The sequence below is a fragment of the Equus przewalskii genome, chromosome 21 (genome assembly GCF_037783145.1).
Source record: "Equus przewalskii isolate Varuska chromosome 21, EquPr2, whole genome shotgun sequence".
In the NCBI taxonomy this organism is placed as follows: Eukaryota; Metazoa; Chordata; class Mammalia; order Perissodactyla; family Equidae; genus Equus; species Equus przewalskii.
Window position 1 is genome coordinate 6,462,297 of NC_091851.1, and position 21,139 is coordinate 6,483,435.

The 21,139-nt window shown below is 44.9% G+C and overlaps 1 protein-coding gene across 13 annotated transcripts in view; it reads left to right on the forward strand.

Annotated features, from left to right (window-relative positions):
- DZANK1 (double zinc ribbon and ankyrin repeat domains 1) overlaps window positions 1-19,410 on the forward strand; it is an 89,794-nt gene extending 70,384 nt beyond the window's left edge. For all 13 annotated transcript variants that reach the window (XM_070589508.1, XM_070589504.1, XM_070589510.1 and 10 more), the window contains 8 exons: window positions 2,880-2,983; window positions 5,211-5,285; window positions 7,125-7,221; window positions 7,668-7,768; window positions 8,847-8,927; window positions 9,448-9,575; window positions 18,096-18,170; window positions 18,574-19,410. In XM_070589508.1, the coding sequence (XP_070445609.1) occupies window positions 2,880-2,983; window positions 5,211-5,285; window positions 7,125-7,221; window positions 7,668-7,768; window positions 8,847-8,927; window positions 9,448-9,575; window positions 18,096-18,170; window positions 18,574-18,697 (785 nt within the window). In that variant the 3' untranslated portion in view covers window positions 18,698-19,410. The remainder of the gene's footprint in view (window positions 1-2,879; window positions 2,984-5,210; window positions 5,286-7,124; window positions 7,222-7,667; window positions 7,769-8,846; window positions 8,928-9,447; window positions 9,576-18,095; window positions 18,171-18,573) is intronic.
- The last annotated feature ends 1,729 nt before the right edge of the window (window positions 19,411-21,139 follow it).

The window sequence follows — 21,139 nt, forward strand, 5'->3', positions numbered from 1 at the left end:
ACAAATAAGCCAGGATGAAGGTGATCTAGACTCCACTATTCTCAGAATACCCGACCCAAGGTAGAGCCTCCATCCCATGAATGGCAGGTAAGCCAAAAAAGGGAGCCCCCACTCTCAACCAGGCTTGCCCAGAACTTGGTCTCTACAACAGGTAGTTGGGGTAGGATGAGAAATTCTGAAGTCCTGTCCATCCTGAGAAGATACTCTAACTCTCCAGCTGGGAGGAGAGGGAGCCCTGTGTTCTTGGCTACACACATCTGGAGTGAAGTTTTCATCATGCTCCCTGAGAGAGGGGAGGGAGGGAGTGGGTCATGGTTCAAACACTGCAGACTCTCACTGTTCTGAGTTTTAGTACCTTTCCTTCATTAAATGTTTCTTAATTTTCTGTATATCCTTAGAAGCATTTCCAGAGACTTTAAATGGTTTTTGTTTTATAGTTTCACTGAGGAGTAGGTCTGCTGAGCAATTCAGGATGCCATGCCAGAAGTTGATCATCTCTAGCTCTTCTCTTGCCCTCTGGATTTCCCAACTGGGAGTCAGATTGAGCTCTTCCAGGCCTAAGTGTAGTATCAGTCCTGTGGTATGTTGTCTGCAGAGATGACCAGAATGATTCCTCCCATCCCTGTGTACACTCAAGAGTAAGAGGCTATTTCCCTTCCTTTCGAATCTGGACTGGCCTTGTGACTTGCTTTGACTGATAGAAAGTGATAGAAGAGACACCATGACAGTTCTGGGCCTAGGCCTTAGGAGGGCTGAAAACTTCCACTTACCCCCTAGGAAGCCAGCAAAGAAGTTTAGGATAGATTACCAAATAAGGACAGAAGCCACATGGAGGAAACAGAGACAAGCCAACCAATAGCCAACACAGAGGCTACAGTCATTTGATCAGGTGCATGCAGCACTCATGACAAGAGAGGGTCCAGCCAGCTCAGCCAGCTCCCAGCAGTTTGTGCCGTCTTAGCTGAGGCCTCAGCCATGTGGGTGAGATAATCTTGGATCCCTCAGCCCCAGCTGAGATGGCTCAGCTAACACCATGTGGGTTAGAGATGAGTCATCCCTGCTGACAACTATCACATTCTTGACCCACAGAAGTGTGAGCAATAAAGTGGTTGATGTTTTATGCCACTGAGTCCTGTTTTGTTTGGCAGCAACAGATAATAGAAACTGGTCCTCAGTTTTCTATAGCAGAAGGCAATCCTCTAGAACACCCTCTTTTATCTTCAGGTAGAAGGGAGCAGACCTCACCCCCTCAAAGGGAGACTTACTCTCACAACGACCCTTTCCAAAGGAGCCCCTTCACCCAATCCAGCCTTTCCACAAAGTCCTCTCTTGATGCTTTTTTATAGTTGAGATTTGATCTTGGATTGTACATCTGTTGTGTTGTAGATTCCTAATCAGAACCTATGTTCAACATACTCCTACATTCATATTTATTTATTTCCATATTATCTATGGCCACTAGGATATAAGCTACTTGAGGGCAAGAACTTTGTTCACTCTGTATCCCTAGCCCTAGAATAGTGCATGGCACATAGTAGTCACTCCATAAATATTTGGAACGAATGCCTACGTTGTGCCAAGTACTGTGCTAGGTCAGTGTCATCTCTAGTGTTATCTCAGTTACTCATGGTGGACTCTCATGATGCACCATGCTGGATCCCCTTAGCTCGCTCAATTTCAGTGCAGTCATGGTGGTCCCTTCCATGCATCATTGCTAGAGAGGTGCCACAACATCTCTTTGCTTTGCCGCCTCAGACTTTCTCTAGAGCCACAGAAGTCTGTCTGTCCATAAGCAAGTACAACTTGGGAGTACTGGGGAGTTCACACTGCTCCATCACTTGTGCTTACCAGGGTCACCTTCGTAAGAAACCACCCGTTCTAAGTCTTTGTCTCAGGCTCTGCTGTCACGGGAACCCAAACTAAGACACTTAGATTCTCTTATTTAATGTCACAGTAACAAATGAAGTAAGAGGTTTTAGTCCCATTTTATAGGTAAGGAAAGTAAGACCTAATGAGATTTAAGTCTGTCTCAAGTTCACTAAACTAATAGTAAATGGCAAATTTAGGATTTAAATGCAGGCTGGTCTGAACTCCAAATCCTGTGCTCCTTCCATGAAACCATGCTGGGTGACCTTGCAAAAGCCACCTGATTGCTCCTGGGTTTAGTTTCCTCATTGGTAAAGTGATGAGGTGAAATGCAATGCAGATGCAAGTGCCACCAGGGCAGAACCAGAAGGTAAAGGCAGACAGCAGGGTCTGCAGGGGCTGTGGCTGGTTGGTAGGCCCGTGGTCTGTCTAAAACTAGCCAGTACCTCTCTGCCTCAGGCAGCTGCGCCTGTGCAGGAAGGCGGGCCCAGTTCTGCTGCTTCTCCCCGCTGCACGTGAGAAACCAGAAATCTAGACTCATGTGAAACCTCCCAAGTTAAATGGTGGCAACTATTTCAAATGTGTTTTAAACCCTATGCAGACGAGAAAGGAGCAAAAGGGAACTTTTAGGAGTGGTGGAAATGTTCTATGTATTGATTTGGATGTATACACTTGCCAAAACTCAAAGGGTACATTTAGCACAGGTGTGTTTTATTAATAAGTTCTATCTCAGTATGGTTAATTTTAAAAGAATAAAAGAAAAAGGCGCTATGTGCAGCAATCAAAATATGTTCTTTTGAGATTCTAGAATATTCTATGATTAATCATAAGTAAAAAGAAGCTGGGAACAAAAATGGAACTTATTCTAGTACATCAAATTTCAGTTAGTAAAAGCCATTTTAAAGTTTGGCAAAGAAAAAGAACCTCTTTGAGAATGCATGTTCCACACTAGGATTTTTCTTTCTTAACCTCAGAAGAATTATCCATGTGGGTGGGTTTCTCTTCTTCTTTAGGATACTGGAGAAAACAGTTGGATCACATCTCCGCTCACCTCAGGTCTTATGCTCAGAACAACCCTGAATTCCGGGCCTTGATTGCAGAACCCAGGATGGGAAAGGTGGGTGAACCCTGCCCGGAACTTCCACTCCAGAGCGTCCCGTGGGATCAGACTGAAGTTACCTTCTGTGGGCTTTGTCTGAAATTGCACTTTGCTGGGCTCCTTTCCCTTTCCCGCCTGCTTTCCACACTTCCTTGCTGTCCTCTCCTGCGAGCATTGCCTTCATGAGTCACTCACACATGAGTCATGTCTCAGGGTATGCTTCTGGGCTCCTGCTCTAAGACAGTAAGACTGTGAACATCTCATGCTTTTAGATGCCACATGCTGTGAAAATTCTGATGGTCAGAGCTAAAAGACCCAAAATAGTCTGGTCCAGCTAAATTGTACCCTTAAATCCCACACTATATTAACAGCAATAGTAGTCATAAGAGTTATAACAATGCACTCAATATCTGCATTGTCCTCATCCTCTCTATCCCTCATAACAAACCTACAAAGGAGGAGTATTCCCTTTGCGGCATTCTTTTAAAAATGACCACAAATTCTTTGACAATCTTCCCTTCAAAAGACAGTCTGTGTCCCCTTGCCTTGAACCTGGCGGGCTTGTGACTGTTAGACTAACAGAGTATAGTGGAAGTGATGGTATGGGACTCACAGGGTGTGGTCCCGTACGACCGTGCAGCTTCCTCTTGTTTGGCACACTCATCTCCAACACTCCTTCCTGGAGCCCAGCTGCCCTGCTCTGAGGAGCCCAAGCCACATGGTGTGGTGACAGGTAGGTGCCCCCATCTGCAGCCGCAGCTGAACCCAGTCCTCGAGTCATCCTGGCTCAGGAGCCAGACAGATGAGTGACAAGACTCTAGGTCATTCTAGCTCCCAAACATGGAGCCACCTCCAGCCATTTGAGTCTTCCCAGCTGAGGCCTCAGACACGTGGAATGAAGACCAGCTATCTTTGCTGTGCCCCGTCTAAATCCATGAACATAATGAAATGGTTGTTTAATGTCACTAAGTTTCAAGTGGATTTTTACACTGCAGTAGATAATCAGAATAAACCTTATTTGACACCCAGAAAACTGGCTCGGAGAGGTTTGGTGACCTGCCCAGGACTGCAGTGCTGGGTCTCCAGGGATGCGGGATCTGAAGCGGGTCTGTCAGGCCCTTCGCCCCAAGCCCCTTCTCTGGCACTACACTGCCCTTATGAAGAGACACCTCTGTGAGAAGACATTTTCCTCTGTTTGTCATGAGGCTAGAAGGAACCTTTAAAAATCAGCTTGTCCAGGGGCTGGCCCCGTGGCCGAGTGGTTAAGTTCGCGTGCTCCACTGCAGGCGGCCCAGTGTTTCGTTGGTTCGAATCCTGGGCGCGGACATGACACTGCTCGTCAAACCACACTGAGGCGGCGTCCCACATACCACAACTAAAAGGGCCCACAACGAAGAATATACAACTATGTACCGGGGGGGCTTTGGGGAGAAAAAGGAAAAAATAAAATCTTTAAAAAAAAAAAAAAACAGCTTGTCCACTCCCCTGCCACCAAACAGGCCAATATTGAAACTATGTCATTATCAAGTCTTGCTCAATTTCCTTTGATAATCTCTTTTGGTGGTTTATTAATTCTTTGGCCTCATCCAGGGTTCTGCAAACTATGGCGTGTGGGGCAAATGCAGCCTGCCACCCAGTTTTGTAAATCAAGTTTTATTGTATCACAGCCACACTCAATTATTTACTTATTGTCTGTAGGTGTTTTTGTGCTAGAATGTCAATAACCCTATAGCCCACAAAACCTAAAATATTTACTGTCTGATTACTAAAGCATTTGCTGAACCCTGGTTGATCTAAATTTCTCCCGCTACTTACAGAGAAAGCTGCTCAGCTGTCATACTTGGCCCTTGATTGCCAAGGCCTGGCCCCCCAGGACACCTTTTCCCAGGTGATGACATCCAGCCATGTGGCTTGATTAATCTTAAAGTGTGTCTTTTGTAGAGAGTATAAATTTGAGTCTTGCTGTCTTATTCAGTCTGGCAGTCTCTGCTCTTGGATGCGAGTATTAACTTAGTTCATTTATAATTAATGGAGTTTTAGATATGGCTAGATCTGTGTCGGCCATTTTGCTATTTGTGTTCCATTTCATCTAGTTTTTCCTCCTCTGTTTCTCTTTTTTCTGCCTTTTTTGTGTTAATTAAATATTTGATTAAATTTACAGTTTAACATCTCAGAATTTCTTGGCTGTTGCTCAGGGCGATGAGTCCCACACCCAAGGTTATAAATTCTAATATTTTTTTAAAAGCTAATCTCTGCTACTGTCCATGAAGATGGCTATGAAGTCAGCATCAGGCTGAATTATGTTCAAGTCTCAAACAAAGTGAGTAAAACCTTCAGAAGTTGTTCGTTTGAGAATTGACTGAACTAGTAAATTCTAGCTTATAATTTATTGAGATGCTTCTGTGTAATCCATGGAAAGGACCAGTTTCAACTATTATGAAACTTGACTGTAGGCCAGTAATTTCATAGAATTAGATCAATTATTGAGCTAAACCTCGGAGAAACCAGCTTTCAGGCACATAAAGATATAGTAAGACAGGAATTATCACCCACGCTATTGGTCCTTTAGTTCTCAGGCTTATTTATACTCACTGAAGTCTGAGTATAGGTGACAGACAAAAATGTTTGCTGATATGTACTTTGACCTATTTGCCTAGAAAAAATAAATCAGACTTTGTGGGCCATGTCTCCCTTGATCTGCCCTCTTAGATAGTGACTAGAACATTGCCACAGAGCCTGTGAGGACAAATGTTAATTGATTGATATTGACAGCTTTACTTTCATTGGACAAGAAGCATGTACAAAAGAATAATTAATGGATTGAGAAGATGGGTAAAGAAGGCAAGGAAAAGGAGGGGAACTAGCATTTATCAGGTCCCGGCCGTGTTCCCAGCAGAGTGCTAACAGTTTCTTTAAAATTGGTATAGGCACATGGGCCCTGCCTAACTCAAAGAGAGGCTGGGGGTATCCAGTGGGATAATGCACAGGAAAGTGCTTTGAGATCAAGTAAAGCACTAAAGGCCATGTTTTTGGCTGTGTGGCTAGAGCAGAGCTTGTGTCAGGAAGGTACTTCAGGAGAAGGGGAGTGAGGGATGCAGGACAAGGCAGGGGAAGAGGCTGGGTGAGCAGGCGGATGCAAATGAAGCCTAGCTGTAGCCTGATCCACGAGGAGCTCCGGAGTATGAATCACACCACAGAGCTGCCCTCAGCTGAGGCAGGAGGGGAGGGACATAACCTCTAGGGCACGGCAGCACTCATCTACTGAGGGCATTGGCTGCAGAAGAGGGTCGGCTGCGAGCTGTTAGCAGCCAACCCAGCAGCTGGCGTGGCTGTGCTGACCGATGAAGGAGAACTGGGGGGCGGGCACCAAGAGCGTCTACAACATGCTGTCTATCACGTACAAGTGGAGTAATTATCCCCAGGTTTAATATGCGTTTTTCCCCAGCCTGTGTGTTCTGGTGTTCAGGAAGTAGCAATGGTTCCCTATGGCAGGAGTAGGCAGCCGTGTGAGGCTGGGACAGGAGGCCACGCTGTGGAATCTGTGCAAGTGGATACAGGATTCCAGGTCTGGCCTATATGTCATCTATCTTCGTTTTATACGACATCCGTCTTACCTCATTTTACTTTCACAACATCCCTTTGAGGTAGATCGTAATAGTTCCACTTTACAGGAGGGAGGAAATTGAGGCTCAGAGAAGTTAAGCAACTTGCTTCTTCCAAGGTCCCTAAGCTAGTAAGTAATAGAACCAGGATTCAGACTGCCGCCTGAGCCTCCCCATCATGCCGTCTTAATTCTAACACACGGGAGGGTTTTAAGCAGAGGAAGGACACAGTTACTTATAAATGTGTAACGGTAACCAGAGCACCCACGTGGAAAATGGGCTGGAAGGAACCTGTTGGGAGGTTGTTGTAATGGTCTGGGTGTGAGAGGAGGGGCCGTGGCTGTAGTGATGGAGGGGAGGGGCCAGACTGAGGCAAATGGACCAAACTTCATGGTGAGTGAGGGCGGCGTCGGGAAGGATGTCCAAGCTGCAGGCTTGCGTGTCTGTGTAGAGAGAGCTGTCGTTGCAGAAAGAGGAGCCAGCTCCAGGGAGGTCGTTCTTTCTGCTGGGACGCAGCAGCCTCAGCATTCATGGTGTTTGACTTTTTCCTTGGCCAGAACCTTAACCTCAACAAGGCGGTGAATTTCAGTGACCACCTTCTGAGCAGTGTCACCGAGGCGGGTAACGGGCTGTTCGGCAGCAGGTCGAGCTCCGGTGAGTTGTACCCTTCCAGTGATTTTAAAACAATTGACCAGGAGTACACTGACTTGGCAAGGATGGCAGAGAATTGCCTAAAATTTGCCAGCCCAACCCAGACGTCTGATGTTTCCCTTCCAGGCATTTCCCTCCTCTGGCTTCCCCAGGCAGGGGTGAGACTTTGGAAATCTTTCACAGAACCTGGGGAGATAAACTTGGGGGGTTGCTCTTTGGGGCCTAAAGCCTGCAGCCCCTTCTATAGCCCTGCTTCCCACCCATCCTCTGGTTTCCGGACCGAGAGGAGTGGCTCAGGAGTCCTTCCTGCCAGCTTTAATCAAATAGAAATTGCTGTAAAAGCTGTTTGATCCTTCTGACTTCCTGAGGGACATGGTGGTGGAGTGGCTCTTCACATGTGGAGAGTGGCAGGGGGCTTCACTTTGGTCTTCTGCTCTTTGTCATTCCAGTGAGTGACTACAGCCACAGCACCTCAGACACCACTGAAAACGTTAAGAGGACAAAGAATTTCAAGACCAAGAAATTTGAAGAAAAGAAGGGGCACCTTACAGTATGTGTACCCCTTGGTCCTTAGCTGTCCTATTTAGCCTATCTACTTAACATTTTGAGATTTTTTTAAATGGAAGAATACTTTTTGGGCCAGCCCTGGTGGCCTAGTGGTTAAGTGTGGCATGATCTGCTTTGGCAGCCCGGGTTCAGTTCCCTGGTGTGGACCTGCACTGCTCGTCTGTCAGTGGCCATGCACTGGTGGCAGCTCACATACAAAAAGAGGAAGATTGGCAGTAGATATTAGCTCAGGACAAATCTTCCTCAGAGAAAAAAGAAAAAGAAGAAGAATACTTTTCGTTTTCTGTTCCTTTTTGATAACAGTGTGTTTTTATTTTATGGAGGCAAAATCCTTTAAAATTATGAATTAGAATTATTTTAAAGTCCTCATCAGTTCTGTTAATCACCTGTTTCCTCCAGGGTCAGTTCTGTCTGCTGGTCTTTCTCTTCTTGTTTTTGGTTTATCTCAAATCTGTGCTGATCCTTGGTTGTCAGGTCATGTTGACAAATAAAGGGCTAGTTTGATTAGCACAGGTGCCTGGCATGGGTGCCCAGCATGGGTACGTATGTGGGCCTGAAGTCGCTGTGTGGGTGGCTGGGCATGCTGGGATTGCCCTGAGGGTGTGTGGGCGGGGCAGGGAGCAGCAGAAAGCCTTGGGCCCCCTAAGTTGCCAGTGGATGAAGGCCTTCCCTCTGGGTGAGGGTGGTGCTGTGACATGCTCTAGTGGGTCTCATTCCTGGATGGAACTGTCTTTCCTTCTTTGTCCCACCAAAGCCTGTCCTGTGTCTGTTGTAGAGGTCTGGGCTCTGCCTTCTCCCTTCTTGGGCCCCAGTGCTCTCAGTAGAAGGTGTTTAGTTGTGCTGCTGGCTGTTGAAGACCTCGCACACATGCACACACACTCACATATACACACTCACAACACAAGCACACAAACACACACGCTCACGCTCACCTGTCCCCGGTGCTCAGAACTTAACCTTGGAGAGGAGGCATTTGCCTCGAGGGTTGAGCCTGGGCACGTGGGACTGACAGTATGAATATTTTGTGGCAGTGGAAATGACCACGTTCTGTAATCCTGCAGCCTGAAAACAGGCTCCTGCTGAAGGAAGTCGGACCCACAGGGGGAGGAAGAGTCTCTGTGATTGAACAGCTGCTTGACGAAGTAAGTGCAGCCAAAAGAGCCAGTCTCCCTGGGGATTTCAGCCTGGTGTTTCGCTTCTGTCTCTTTCATATGGAAGTTCTGTTCAATACTGTGATAGTCACAGTGCCATTTCATTAAAATCTGAGAATGGATTAAATGGCTAATCAAAAGCTTTACGTGAGTTGTTACCTGTTGCTAGTTTTTATAGCAATGAAAATAGGCAGAAAAGTGCATGTGAGCCCAAACAACATGCATGAGAGTGTACAGAATCCCTGGCCTGTGACCCCGTGTGACCTTCATGTTACCTAAAGAAGCGAGATTGTAGGGGTGCCTGCCCCTCCTTCTGTGGGGAACAGAAGTTTTATCGCTTGAGTGACTTGGCAGCTCTGTCCGTTATAGGTTGGGTCTTGGGATTCCTGCTTCTCTTTTGATTCAAAGCAGTTTGGTTCCATCAGGGAAGTTTGTTAGACCAAAAGGATGGCACTTGGATGCTGTTGAGTGCAGGGTGTTGTGACCAGGTGTCCTTGTCCATGTGCTGCAGGGAGCAGATCCCAACTGCAGTAATGATGAAGATCGACCTCTTCTCACCGTGGCTGTTATGAATAAGCACCATGAAGCAATTCCAGTTCTTGTGCAGAGAGGAGCAGACATCGACCAGCAGTGGGGACCGTAAGTGAAGCACCCTGAAAGAAGGGTTCTGGCGCCATGTCACAGGCAGCTAGTGCCTCCCGGAGCTCTGCTGCAGCAGAATCAGTCTACATGCACGCTCTGTTCAAGCTGAACCACTTAAGAATCATTTTAACCCATGTTGGCCTTAATAATAGACATAAATGCTTCTATTTTCCAAATCTGGGTAAAACAATTTTTAAAAATAGACTATTGGATTGCCTAATTTTTAGTAGCTTTTATAAATGACAATACATTTTATCAACTCACAAATTTATACTGTTGTGGGGCCATCAAATCCTTAGGCCTTGACGTGTTAAGCAGTGTTTGCATCATGATCTGAGTTGTCAAGACCGAGAAGGGAGGAGAGGCCTCAGTGTATTCCTTATAGAAATATACCCATGAAGTTAATGTACACAGAAAACCTTCTGTGGTTGTCTCTGGATTCCACTACCACTGAGGAGGGGACCTGTACCTCTGAGTTCGCCACATCATCTCCTGGTGCCTTGGTTTTGCCAGCTGTGAAACAGGATGGAGAGATACCATGGCATGTTGGGTGGTCTTGTTACTTTCCCGTCTTGGTGCTGTGTAGCCTCATGATCTCTCCCAGCCTTGTGATTCTAGGATTCTCTTGCAAATTGCTTTGGAAAACTGGGGTGGAAAGTTCCTTGAGTATGGGTCCTTCATGTTAACGGCTTATATCCTGCTGACGACATTGTTGAACTAGAAGTCTTCTAGAGAAATTGCAGGTCTGACACTACTACCTCTTATTGTTAAGACAGGGCCGAGGTCTGGGTCAGTGACTCGTCCACTGCGTGTGTCAAGCCAGCACAAGGGCCAAAAGTTAAATTGCTTTGCTTCTGTTTTTCTCTGTTTCAAAATTTCCTCCAGTGTTTTTATTTAAAATATATCCCTGTTAATTTTTCTGTGTGTGTTTTTATCAGTTTCTGTCCAATAGGACAACTGTATCAGTAGACATGACCCCTTTTTTAGTTTTATTTTATAGCAGGCTGTTTGGCATGTTGGCGTACATATTTGATGGCTGGAATGTACTTTCCCAAATTTTCTTAGGGTTCATATTCATCATACATTGTCAACTTCATTTATCCCACACTTGTATTATCACTATCAATAAAATAATGCTACCTTGTTTTGTGTTAAAGTATACTTTATATTTTTATAATTCAGACAAGCTTTTCTTATAGCATTTAAAGATAATGCTTGTGGTTGATACAAAAATCTCTTGAGCACATTTTGAATTGATGCTGAAGTATGGTGAGTTTTGGCTTTATGAAAAGTCCAGCTAAGGATGAAACTACTCTGGACATGGAACAAATTACCAGTTTTTCTTTGGTGTTCCTCAGTTTCCATGTTTGCTTCATCACCATTCTACAAATTGACATTTATCCATATGTGATCGCATTGCATTTCTACTGCGTCTAACCCTGTGGTTATACCAACTATCCGCATGGTGCATAATACTCCTTTGTCACTCCTGCTGCGTTATCATGGTTACTATTAGCAGAATTTAGCTCACATGGTGGTGGGTGGGGAGCTAGACTGGAGTCCCTCCCCCACAAGAGATCACAGAGCTCTCTTCTTCCTTTTCAGTTTATGCCAATAGAAGAAAGCAGATTTTCCACTGAGAGCCAAGTTCTGCTAACTCTGGTTTATATTTGTTAGTTTGAAGTATTTAGGCCTGGGTCACCCTGGCCTCTGCCCCACAGCTGGACCTCTGTCGATCCAGGAACACGACCTCAAGTTTCCATCACCCTACTGCTCTTCAGGCATAAGCCATCCAAAGATCTGGCTTTCCTGTAAAAGAGGCTCCATGAATTGTCCTGTAGCAAACCAGGATTAAAACGCTCTTTCCCACCCTGAACTTGTTTGGCTAGTGGAGAGAAGCAGCCGGGATGGTCTCCACACAAGAGAACTTCCATTGAATAGCTTGGTGAGCGGGAAGCCCCTTCCTTGTTTCCTTGTTTCTGGTGACGTGTGTGTATCACTCCTCCCAGAATAAACTCATATTCTGTAACAGAAAAGAAACAGCTAAGGAGAAGTACATATCCTCCACCAAAGCTGGTACCACTTGCCAGCAGACTTCAGAAGCACTGTTGCAAAGTCTCATTGGGAGAGGAACATAGAGAAGTGTTTGCTTTGGGACAATAGCGGTCCTTCATGGCAGTTTCAAACACTCTGTTAGCTCTGCCCCAGCAGCCAGGTGAGGAAATGGCAACCATCAATCTACTTCTTAGACGTTCAGCTGTGGAGATTTGTTCTATTAGGTAATTCAAGATTTACAAAGAGAATGTACCTTAATCCACCATGGTACTTAGATTTGAATAAACAGTTTGAGTTTGTGCATTAATAGTAAAGTTTCTTTAAAATACACATTCATGGAACACTACAGTGTACCTGCTGTACAGAGCATGTTCTAGAAGACCTGATGAGGTAATACCAAGCTACTCACAGGAACAAACTCACAGGGTGTCACCTCTACTCCGAAGCATGGGGTTCTGATGAGAAAGTGTATTCCATCCAGTGCCCTTGCCATATCGAAGTTAGGTTGTTTGGGGAGCAATGTACAAAATTAGAGTTGGCAGAGTCACAATTTATTATTTTCCCAAACTGAACTGTGTATATCCTGTGGTTACACAGGAAATAGCCCGCGCAGAAATCCAGCCATCAGCACTAGCCACCTACCCACCCCCATTCAGGGAATAGAATGCATAGTCTGCTCTTAGTTTGGGAAGAGTTATGAAGGAAGAGGATCGTATGTCTACTTAGGAGATGCGACAACCCCATGAATATATCTAAGTTCAAATGGTAAATGCCTTATAAAGACCCAAGGAACTCGAGGGGTGAAGTGACACAGTAAGCCATATGCCACTAGGGAGGAAGGAAAGATGAAAGATAAGGAGATTGGTGTCATTGGTATGACTGAGGCATCCTTTGTCAGTGCTCCCATCGCATGCTGTGCACTCACAGCTACGTCCTCAGCTCCCTGAGAGAGGAACAAGCACTGTGTCACATGTGACATGATGGCCCTGGCAACAATGGGGGCACCAGACTGACACTCAAATATGTACTGAGTAGATGAACAAATAATCAGAGTGACTGAGAGCTGGGCAGAGGTAATCTGAAAGACCTCATGAGAAGTGTAAACTTTGAAGGTGAACACTGAGGATTGTGCTAAAGGACAGGGGGAAATAGACTCTTCTGTGGTGACAGAGGACAGTCTGGAGACAGGAGAGAGCAAAATGTGGAGAAAATGAACATTGTCTTCTTGCTAGGTCTTTCATCTATAAAATGGGGAGAATAATACTTGTGTCATAGAGTTGGTTGGAGGGTGAAATGAGATCATGTATTTGTAGAGCCTATGAAGAGCCTAATAGTTAGACATTAATAAATGGTAGCAGTCATGATGCTGTGATTATGAAAAAGATTGATCACCAGGCTTTGAATGCAAAGTATTGACCGCACGATGATTGCCATAGGATATGGGGAAGAGCATGAGTTGGGCCTGGGAGAATAGTCATGGCAGTGCCTTAAAATAACAGAAGCCTAAGGGCTGGCCCCATGGCCGAGTGGTTAAGTTTGCGCTCTCCACTGCAGGCAGCCCAGTGTTTCGTTGGTTCGAATCCTGGGCGCGGACATGGCACTGCTCATCAAACCACGCTGAGGCAGTGTCCCACATGCCACAACTAGAAGGACCCACAACGAAGAATATACAGCTATGTACCGGGGGCCTTTGGGGAGAAAAAGGAAAAAAAAAATATAATAAAATCTTTAAAAAGAACATAAACCTTGGGTGAAAGGGTTAGAACTGGTTAATAAAATGTAAATTAATTTAAGTTCTAAGTTCTATTGTTAATACATGTCACCAAGTCTTCCTAAGCCTGAGTTTTCATATTAAAGAAAGGGTATGATGTATTCTTTTAATACACCAAACTCTAGGAAGATGAACTTGATAAGTGCTTCTCATACTCTAATGTGCATATGAATCACTCAATGATCTTGATAAAATTCAGTAGATCTGAGGGAAGGAGGCTGAGATTCTGTATTTCTAACATGCTCTCAGGTGATGCCAATGGTCCAGGTGCCACAGTTTGAGTAGCAAGGATCTAGAGACTGTTCTTAATATGCAAGAGACAACTCAACATGGCCCTTGGTAAGGAGATGACCTCACAATGCTGTTGGACACAAGGGATGTTTCCCCTGTACCCGACAGGTCAGTTATATTGATCTGATAAAACTACTACTAAATAATATCATCACTGCCAACAACAACAGTATCAAGGCCGATCCACAAATTTAGTTATTTGAAGGAACTGTCTGTGTAGAACCAATGGGCAAATCTTTGGAAATTCTGTCGTAGGCACATAGCTTTGACATTTTCACCTATTTCCTCTGGAGAAATATGAGGACAAACTAGCTGATCACACCATTCAGATTTCCTTGACACCAGGAGCCTCGGCCAAATAAGTTATTTAAGTAGCTGAAATTATGTGAATGATAAGATCTAAAATTAGGTAAGATCTAACATCATGAGGGTGGTTTGATGCTTAGAGTGCTGTTGCGGTTAAAATCAGTGACAGTACTGAGTTTCTAATTTACTGTAGAAAATGGAAAGCCATCTCTTTAACTGGACAGTTCAGTTTCTGATGCCCAAAGCAGGCAGAGGATTTCCCTTGCACAGTTGGATAGTGGAATTTATACTCATTTTTACCTGAAATTCTTGCAACTCATGGGTTTCAATCTCGAAGACAATACCTCTTCCCTTAATTTGTTTGTCTGTTCATTCTTTTCATTGATGTTTCGTTTTACTGGTGGTTATTGAGCACCTGCAATGTGCCAGTCACTATTCTGGGTGATGGACATACAGCAGTGACGAAGACAAAGTTCCTTCTGTCATGAAGCTTACAGTTTAGTGGAAGACCCAGACAATAAACAAGTAAGCAAACGGATAAGTAATTTTAGAGAATAAGTGCTACGAAGAAAATAAAGCCAGACAGGAGAGGAGAGAGTGTGGTCAGGAGAGGCTCCACCCCTACCCCCCAGGACCAGAGACACAGAATTCATCTGGAACGGACTTGCTTTAGGCGCAGAACAGTACTGGGGAGTTTGTTCACCAACTTCATTCATTTTTGGTCCATGCAAAGTGAGATTGCCTTATTTGTGATTTTTAAATTGTGTATGTTTATGAAAACATTTCTTACACGCCAAATAACATTGTAATTTTATCAAAGTAAGATGTGCACATGACTCAGAAATCAAGTCCTCTGGAAGGACTTAGCAGACCTCCTCCACCCTTCCTTCCTCCCAAGTCTTTGTCCTCAGGAACAACTATATTTAAATATCTTAAAGTTCTCCTGGGAGTAAACTACATCTCTGTCACTTAATAATACACTTAAACTGATAATTCCCGATTTAGCATGCTTAGACATTTTCTGTTGATTCTTGCCGTGACAGGTGATGATTCGGCTCGATGACTCCACCTGATCATTTCTACCCCCACCTTCAAGTTTTGATCATTCTATTACTACTTTTCGTTCCTTTATTGATTACTGTTATAACTATAAATACAATGCCTAAACTGCTATATTTTGACCGTCATCTTTCAATGGTGTCTTTAACTACGTTGTATGTAAGTGTATATAAGTGTATATCAGGTCTCCCTCCCTCTCCTTCCATCTCACAACTTGATTAGCCTATGCTTACTCTTTACAAAGCTGATCACAATTATATTTACTTGGGTTAACATAAGACTTCCATTCTTTGTCCAAAAATTGATTCCAATAGTTGAAAACCACAAAGAGCAATTGCATTATAATGTTACATAAATATTGTTCATTGCAGAACCAAGTAGTATGTGTGATTACAGTTTCCTGTTTGTGGGTTCGAGATAATGACCCCCAGCCCACTCAAAGTAGAATTTTCTTAGCAGAAATGTCAAATGAATTCTCCTTACACATCATGAATTATTCAAAATCATGTCGCATTTCATTTTCTTTTATAAACCATGAATAACTTGTGTAATCTTTGATTTTCCTGGAATTCCTGATTGCCTTTGTTTTTTCTGGTTTGAAAAAGAGCATGTCTTCACCACATCCATAATCCTATCTGATTTCTTACTTTTTCAATGCCATTCTCCTTAGAGACATTCTTCTTGGAGTACAGGTTTCCCCCACTATCCAAAACTAGAGCATGCCTATGAAATCTTTCATAAGCTAAAATAGCATAAAATGAAGAAGCAACTACCATTAATTTATATGGGTAAATTTTTGAGTGTTCTCAGACCTAAAAAATAACCTACCAAAATAAATCAAGGTAAAACACAGACGCTGATAGACCCAGTTCAAAACTTTGGCGTTTTGATGCTGAGATGCTGAGTCTAGTTCCTGGGAAAGGAGCTCGGTGGCTCCATGCTCGCTGCTCCAGGTGCCTGCTGCCTCTGTAATAGTTGGCAAGTGCTACTTTTTTTCGCACAAGAGAAAATCCTCCTCGAATTTTTTGCAGTTAGTGAAAACAGGTACCAACCACTGCAAGTCTTTTGTAAAAGTGAAGTGGCATGACGCGAACTTTCGGATAGTGGGGCAAGCCTGGATACTTCCTACTCGGGTTTCCTAACACTCTCCAGCCCTGCCGCACACGGGTCAGTGTGGGATTCCTTTTCACTTGAATCCACCTGTAGTTGTTGCTCACATTTTCCTCTTTACTGGCTTGGACCCTTGTCAGGCTGCAGTGTGGCCTCAGGCAACTTCTTCAGAAAGGCTGTGTAGAAGAACCTTCCTGAGTCCTTGAATGTCCCAAAATGACTTTCTTTTGTCTTCACTCTTGATTAATACTTTGGCTGATATTAATTTCTGTATTCAAATAATTTTCTGTCAAGTCTTAGACAGCCTTGTTCTCTTGATTTCTAGCGTCCAGCATAGCCCATGAAAATTCTACAGCAAATTCCTGTTCATTTGTGACCTATCGTTTGTTCTTTCTGGAAGCGTTTGTCCTCGAGGTTCTGAAATTTCACAAGGGTGTTTTTGATGTGCTATTCTTCATTCACCCAGTTGGCCCTTTCAGTCCGAAAAGTCACATCTTTCTTCAGCTCAGGGGACATTTCTTCTATTATCTCTTTGGTATTTTCTCCCCTCCATTTTTTCTGTTCTTTCCTGGGATATCTATTAGTTGGATGGTGGACCTCTTGAAGTGATCCCCTGTATCTTCCTTTTTTCCGTGTTTTTCATCTCCATTTTTCTTTCTAAGAGATTTTTATTAACCCTTCTATTGAATACTTTTTATTTCAACAATCATATTTTTACTTTCTAAGAACTACTTTTTGTTCGGATTTTTTCTTCCTCTTAGCCTCATGTTTTTGTCCAGTGTTGTCTTCAGTCATTCTGAGGATACCACACAGGTGTTCGTCTGCTTTCACTCTCTTATGTTTTTGTGTCTTGGTTTTTCTCTTTGAGGCTGCAGGTTTTTCTCAGATGTCTGTGACCCTTTGTTGTCCTTCCACGTTTGGGATGGGGAACGGGCTGGCTGAGCGGGAATTCCGTGTGTGTGAGTGGAGCTCGTCCACTGGGGAGTTTTGTGGGTAGCTGAAGCTGCTCTCAGGCTGGGACAAGTGGAAGGCTTCCCTCTGGCCGTGGCACTTGCTGGCCTGGTTCTCACCAGAGGCTCCATGTATCTTCTTCAGAGAAGCCACCTTCCTTTTTCTCCCTTGGGATAAATTTCTGGCTGCAGGCACAGCTGCAGGTGTGGGGGTGGGGTGGTGAAGTCAAGGGCAAGGGCAGGGCCTGGGAGAATGCAGAGCTTCAATTTCTCATCCCATTTCTCTCCAATCATGACTTCCACATTCCGTCACTCCTGCCGCCTCCGATCAGGAGCCTTTCCTGAGTTCTCAATGCAGGTACCACCGCATCCTCCATTTCAGCCATCCACTGCTCCCTCACTGGGCCAAACCTGACCAGGCAAGGTGGAGAGACAGTCTGGCATACAGCAAAATATGCTCTGTCTGACCTCCCAGGCTTGCCCTCTGGGTTCTAATTGGTGTTTCCTTTCATATCATACAAGCCAAATTCTCTGAAGCCAAGGTCGTTTTCCCTGCTCAAGAATAGGAGCCTCAGCCCTGAAAGGTTATTATCATATAGACAAGGCCCAAGAGGTTCAAGCAAGGGTGAGACTATGTCCAGTATGTTCCATATGTTACAATATGTTCTGGCAGGAAGTTTATTAAAATGGTATTTATTAGCATCTATTAAATCAGTTACAAAACAGATCCTTATGTGGTTTCTCACTTTAAAAAAATGAGTGTGTTTATAGACTTTTCAGTTTCTGTCTAATATCAAAGCTTACCCACCAACACAGTATTCTCCAAGGGAAGAGGCAGAGAGAGGAGACTCAAGAGATTGTCCCAGGTTAGTTATATAGGTCAGTGGGTGAAACCAAGGCCCCTTAGGTCATGTGCCTCCTCTCCAATTTCTTGATGATGCTAAAGATTTAGGATGATTTGTTCCCCCCAAACAGGCTCCAAAATACAGCTCTTCATGAAGCAACTCTGCTTGGCCTGGCAGGAAGGGAGTCCATCGCTGCTTTACTGCGGTACGTTCCCTGGCCTCTGGGGGAGACTTCTGAGGGCCACAGTGATCCCTCTGCTGACGTGTGATGATTTCGGAGGGCCCTGAACAGTCAACCTTGTGAATGGGGGCCACCAGCATACGGTGGCTCCTGGGCACCAACGGCTTCTAAAAGCACAATGAAAATGTTGTCCCCCTTAAACACACTTGGTTGTAGGACTTTGATGCAATGGGGACCAATAGCCAGGATTGACATTGAACATTCGAAATCATAGAGCCTCTCAGAAGATCTCATGGTAGAGCCACTCTTGAGAGCTGGGGTCATGGTGGCCTCTTGGGGACAGGTTTGGGAAGGTGGGGCCAGGAGGGAAGAGCTAGGCCCTCAGATTCAAGTACCCGACTCCTTTTCTCCCCCATTTCCTTCATAGATGCAACGCAAGCATCCGAAAGAAGAACACAAGAGGCCAGACAGCGTACGACCTGGCTCTGGAAATCGGGGACGACCGCGTCACCTCGCTCTTTGCTGCTAAGCTCAGCCTGGATGACTCTTAGACCCAAGGGTCTCTGTGGGGCTTCACTGAAGGAAACGACCCAGCTCAGCCTGTTCTCCGTTCATTTCTTTCTGAAATGTGTGCTTGAGGTTTGGGAATTGAAGTTGAGAGGAACTCACAGATTTTTTTTTAAATTATACGACAGTGTAAGCCACCAAGACCACGTGGACGTTTCCCAATATGCCCTGGATGGTAGTGAAGTTAATGTATGGTTTCTAATGGTTTATTGCTGCTTATTTTAGAATTTTCTTTTAAGTTTATTTTCAATAAATAATAATTGCACATGGTTCAAAGTTAAAAAGGTATTATGTAGTAAAAAAAGCTTCCTCCCATCCCTGTCCCACAGCCACCCGCTTCCCCTCCTCAGAGGCACATGATGCCAGCGTCATCCGTGTTTTTCCAGCAGTAGTATAGGATTATGTAAGCACATGTATATAATACATGCATATGTACATAGAGAGTATACATGAACCATAAATAGAGATAACACGTATATAGCCTTTCCCCTCTTTTAAGACGAATAGTAGCAAAACACACACTGTCCGCATCTTGTTCTTTTGCTCAGTGTATCATCTAGGTGGTTCCAAATTAGTACATGAAGATTGAATGTATTTAAAATGTTTTTTTCTTATGTCGATCTCATCAATGTTCCTATTGTTATGGTTTGTTCTTTGATTGACAAGCTTTGAATAAACCATTTGCAGGAATGTGTAATTTTGTCTTATTTCCTTTTTCAGATGGTTATATCAATTTTTGGGTGGTAACTCTGCTGTGTTGAGGTTCCTAAATTGTTTCTGTTAGCGCATGTAAAGAGAATACTCATTAATTTAGAGTAATTAATTCAGCACAATAGATAGTAGACTTTGCTGGGGTGGTTGCTGTCATCACTGCCTGCGCTGTATTTCCCTGTGTGGGTGACTTTCCGTAGGGAGGACAGGCACAGAGTCGTTGGAGTCCAAGCCCCTGAGTGGGGTCAGGTGGTGCGAGTGCTGGCTTCCCCCGTCAGACCCTCGGTAGTCTGTGGTGGGAGGCCGCTACAAGGGGAGCCAGAGAGCCCCGCAGAGTGAGACCGTCTGGTTTGGTGGCTGAGGTGGTTCACACTGTGTCTACTTAGCGGGGATGACCTGTCCCAGAATTCTCTTCCTTTATGGTTCAGTTCATGGTTGGCTGCAAGAGAAACTGCAGATTCCAGATTCAGAAGGTGGAAGTGAAGCAATGGCCACCACGCCCGGAGGGTGGATTAGGGCACCAGACGCTCTGGAAGTGACAGTCAGGGACGAGGGTATGGAGTTCAAGATCATTTTCCCCAGACCTCAGGGAGCAGGGAGGGCCCCATGGACCTATGAGTTCTAGAACAATCCCCTTGGGGCTCTCGGGGGTAACCTTCATACACTGAGTGCAGGAACCACGTCTTCAGTGCTCCTGGTGTTTGCACGCTTAGTGGAAGGTCCTGCCCTGTTTACCCAGAGGCCCTCCTCGTGCCTGCTCGTCAGACACAGGAATCTGCAAAGCATGCCATCGACATCTCCCGTTAGGGTTTTCCCTTTCATCAAAGCCGACTACCAGCACAAGTCACCCCTGAATTTCACTCTTTCGGAATCAAACCTGATGTAAAAAGTGAAAAGGTAGCTTCATATTTAAGCTACGAGAATGCAGGGTTACATAAAACATCATATAAATGAACTACATGTTTTCAGGAAAATTAAAAAACATGTTTTAAGGCAAGGGCCTTTCCGATTTCAAAAATCATGTTATTTCTTGTCCTTAATGAAGCTTTATTTTTCTTTCCCTAATGATGCTGTGTCAGGGCTTGATCAGGCAGCAGAACCACCGTACGTGATACTGAGTAAGGAATCGGACGGCATGCAGTTGCGGGAGTGAGTGAGTCTGATCGTGGACCTCAAGTCGCTGTAGCTCACAGGGCCACAGTCAGGAAGAAAAGGTGGGTGTGAAGTGGGGATGAGTGAGGACAAACTGAAACCCACAAGGACACAGCTCCCTCCTCCATCCTCATGGTCACAGGCGTCTTGCAGGAGACGCCGGTGCCCTTCACCATAAAGCTTGTCCTAGACTGGGCTCTCCAGAAGCAGGTAGTCAGACTGTTCGGATGGAAGAGGATGTACATTTATTGGGGATCAACCTCTGTGAAAGGAAGAAGTGGGATTGTGCAGAGGGAGAAGTTGGCAGTGATGCAGGCCTGACAAAGCCTCAGCCACTGGTGGGGCCGGGTGCTGGAGGGGGGGCTGCCCATCAGTGTCCCCTGGGCCTTGATAGCTGTAGCGAGCTGAGGAAGGGTGAAACTTCAGGTGAGGTAGCTCCCTGAGGCTGACCTTGAAGTTGCTGATGGCTGGAGGCTGTCTGCTGCCTGCTCTCCCTCCAGCCTCCGGTCATTACAGCTCCTCCAGCCATACAGCCCTGCCTTGAAGGGGCATCTGGGTGGTGC